The sequence below is a fragment of the Formica exsecta genome, unplaced genomic scaffold (assembly GCF_003651465.1).
Source record: "Formica exsecta isolate Colony F162 unplaced genomic scaffold, ASM365146v1 scaffold526, whole genome shotgun sequence".
In the NCBI taxonomy this organism is placed as follows: domain Eukaryota; kingdom Metazoa; phylum Arthropoda; class Insecta; order Hymenoptera; family Formicidae; genus Formica; species Formica exsecta.
This window is the reverse complement of record NW_021852502.1, coordinates 56,209-58,901: the sequence shown is the minus strand read 5'-3', so window position 1 is coordinate 58,901 and position 2,693 is coordinate 56,209. Positions and strand designations below refer to the sequence as shown.

Here is a 2,693-nt window from a genome sequence, read left to right as displayed (position 1 = left end):
ACCCTGCTAATTTTAACCGTCGGTTAATCTAACCGGACTTGGTGAAATTGGCCCTTATTCACATTGGCTTTTTATCCATATATTTATTTATTAAATATTATTCAAATTATATTTATTACAATTATATTACAGTTTTGATATTACTATTACAAACTTTTATATGAATGACCTTTTTTAAAAATAAACGAAAATGAAGGTTTGAGAAATTGGTCCCTGAAATTGACATACTCAAACTATGGAAATATGGTAAATATCATATTGTCGAGATAACAAAAATAAAACAGATTTAGAGATCCAGAAAAACATGCAAAATAAAATATTGTCCCAAAGAGATAGATTCCGCTGTTTAAATTATGTAATTCACCAAAGAAAGTTGCAGAGCAAGAAAATTTTCGAACTTCGAGAAATGTCAATGTAAGCCAATATAACATAAAAATAAGCGAATATACAAATTGTGAGCTTTTAACGTGAATAAACTAATTAATCGAATCAAGTTCATATCAACTCTGATCAAGCCTAATTTCTGAGGAATAGGGGTATGTTAATTTAAGAGAATTATATCGGTTTTAATATTTTTCTTTTCTCTCTTTTTCTCTCCAAATAGTGCTAAAGTATTAAGCTAAAATACCCTTATTTCTATATGCAGTTGAGAAAGCAAGACATTGCAACTTCTACAAGCGTGTATATTATTTTATAGATCTTCTAGAGTTGCTATCTTGTTAATATGAATCCTTTCTCTTTAAGAGAAACAGACACAAAGAAACTGAAAACAATTTCAGCTTCTTGTAAGTACTATTTTCGACAGTTGACATTTCTTCAAGTAAGGATATCAAATAGTCGATGGTTAATTTGTGCATTCTGACTTCAACTTCCTTCTCGTACTCCTTTCTCCTTAAGAGGAGACACAAAAGAGAGCTAATAAAAACAATCACCGCTTCTCGCAATTATTGATATCTTTGACAGTTGATATTTCTTCGAGTAAAAATAACAAATAGTCTGTCAATCTGCGTATGATGATTTCCTTTTGTCTGGATTCGTCATAATCCCTTCTCGTTCTGAGAAGGGAACACAAAGAAACTGGTACAAACGATCTCATCTTCTCTCTCCCATTGATATTTTTGACAGTTATTATTTTTTCAAGTAAGGAAATATACTCGATCAATTTGCGCAAGACGATGTCTTCGCTTTTCTCGTATTGTATGGATTTGTCGTAAACTTTGCGTCTTTCATTATCGCTGAGAACGGAATATATTCCAGCAAGGATTTTGAACTTCTCCGTTGCTTCGGCCTTGATATTATCCTCGACCCGATCCGGATGTACGAGTAACGCTTGTTTGTAATAAGCCTTCTTCACTGATGAGACGAGAAATAACGAACATTGTTATTATAAAAAGTGAGAGAAAAAATGCAGATCTATAGAGATTAGGACGAACGTTTGCTTACCCTGCTTGTCGTCCGCGCTTTTTGGTATCTTCAATGCGTCATAAAAATTATGGGTGCCGAAATAACGCTCGCACAAGTTCAATAAGCTCGCCATGGCGGCAGATCTGGGATGGATTACTGGAAATATTTGTTGACCGACACAAATGAAAAGACGACGCCACCGACGAGATACTATTAAAGACCGTCAGCCCTGGCACCGACCAGATATTATTAAAGACCGTCAGCCCTGGGTAAACTTTTGTGACCATCAAGTGGGCCCGGTGGGCCCGGAGGTAATTGAAGAATGTTGACATTACCGGCCGTTTGATTAGATCGAAGATAATTACGCGAATTATTTAATTCATACGGTTATTTTATTTCATCCAGTTATTATTTTATTATCGAAAACACCGACGAGATATTATTAGAGACCGATGGTCTTAGGGTGCGAACTCATGCAGCGGAATAGCATAACGCGAACGAGAGCATGACCAATCGCGAGCGTTCTACAGTTTTCGCTACGCTCACGATTGGTCCGCTCTTGTTCCGCGTTACGCTTTTCCGCTGCCATGGGTTTGCACCTTTACAGGATTTAGCATATTACTGGAAAAAAACTCGCCACGCGGTACTGTAAATAAGTAAATCTTTGCATTGTCGATAATAAAACAGTAAATTTACGATAAAATGTTGATTTTGTTGTTCTTGAGGCAGTTATATAAAAGATCTTTACATGTTTGATAATAAAACAATAACTGGATGAACTAAAATAACGCGTAGCGAGTTCTTTTTTCCAGTCACACTAAATCCCATAAGACCACCGGTCTTTAATGATATCTCGTCGGTGGTTTAATCAACGTTTTATATTTTCCGTAGTCTACTGCAAGTATATCCAACATAAAACGATTGTTCCTTAATTGCTTCATATTTAAGATCGTCTTAAGGAGCAATCGTTTTATGTTATATTATGTTTGAATATTCCTTTTAGTTACGTTTAGATGAGGGCGCTAACCCATATCGGAGTTCGCCCGTCAGTTCAGGATCCCCTTAAGAGAACCGTCGTATTAACGATGCGACTTTTGACTTCGAAAATTTATTACCCTCATATTAACGATGCGACTTTACTTTGCGAACGTAATTACTGCTTTGGCCACTACTACGGTATGGCGCTGAAACCAGTGAGAAATACTGGTCTCGCCTTCATCCGGGCCTTTGGCTATCTGTCTATTAATCTGTGCCCCGGCGTAGTGATTGAGGTTTGTTTGGAGGCGGCC

General features: G+C 36.6%; 1 protein-coding gene across 1 annotated transcript; it reads right to left on the bottom strand.

The window, feature by feature from the left end:
* Positions 1-337: 337 nt before the first annotated feature.
* On the bottom strand, positions 338-1,842 carry LOC115241876 (J domain-containing protein CG6693-like). The gene is made up of 2 exons (XM_029817817.1): positions 1,444-1,842; positions 338-1,353 (listed from the first exon to the last, which is right to left on the bottom strand). Exons 1-2 carry the CDS (start codon positions 1,535-1,537, stop codon positions 929-931), a joined length of 519 nt encoding a protein of 172 aa, XP_029673677.1. The 5' UTR covers positions 1,538-1,842; the 3' UTR covers positions 338-928.
* Between the last annotated feature and the right edge of the window lie 851 nt (positions 1,843-2,693).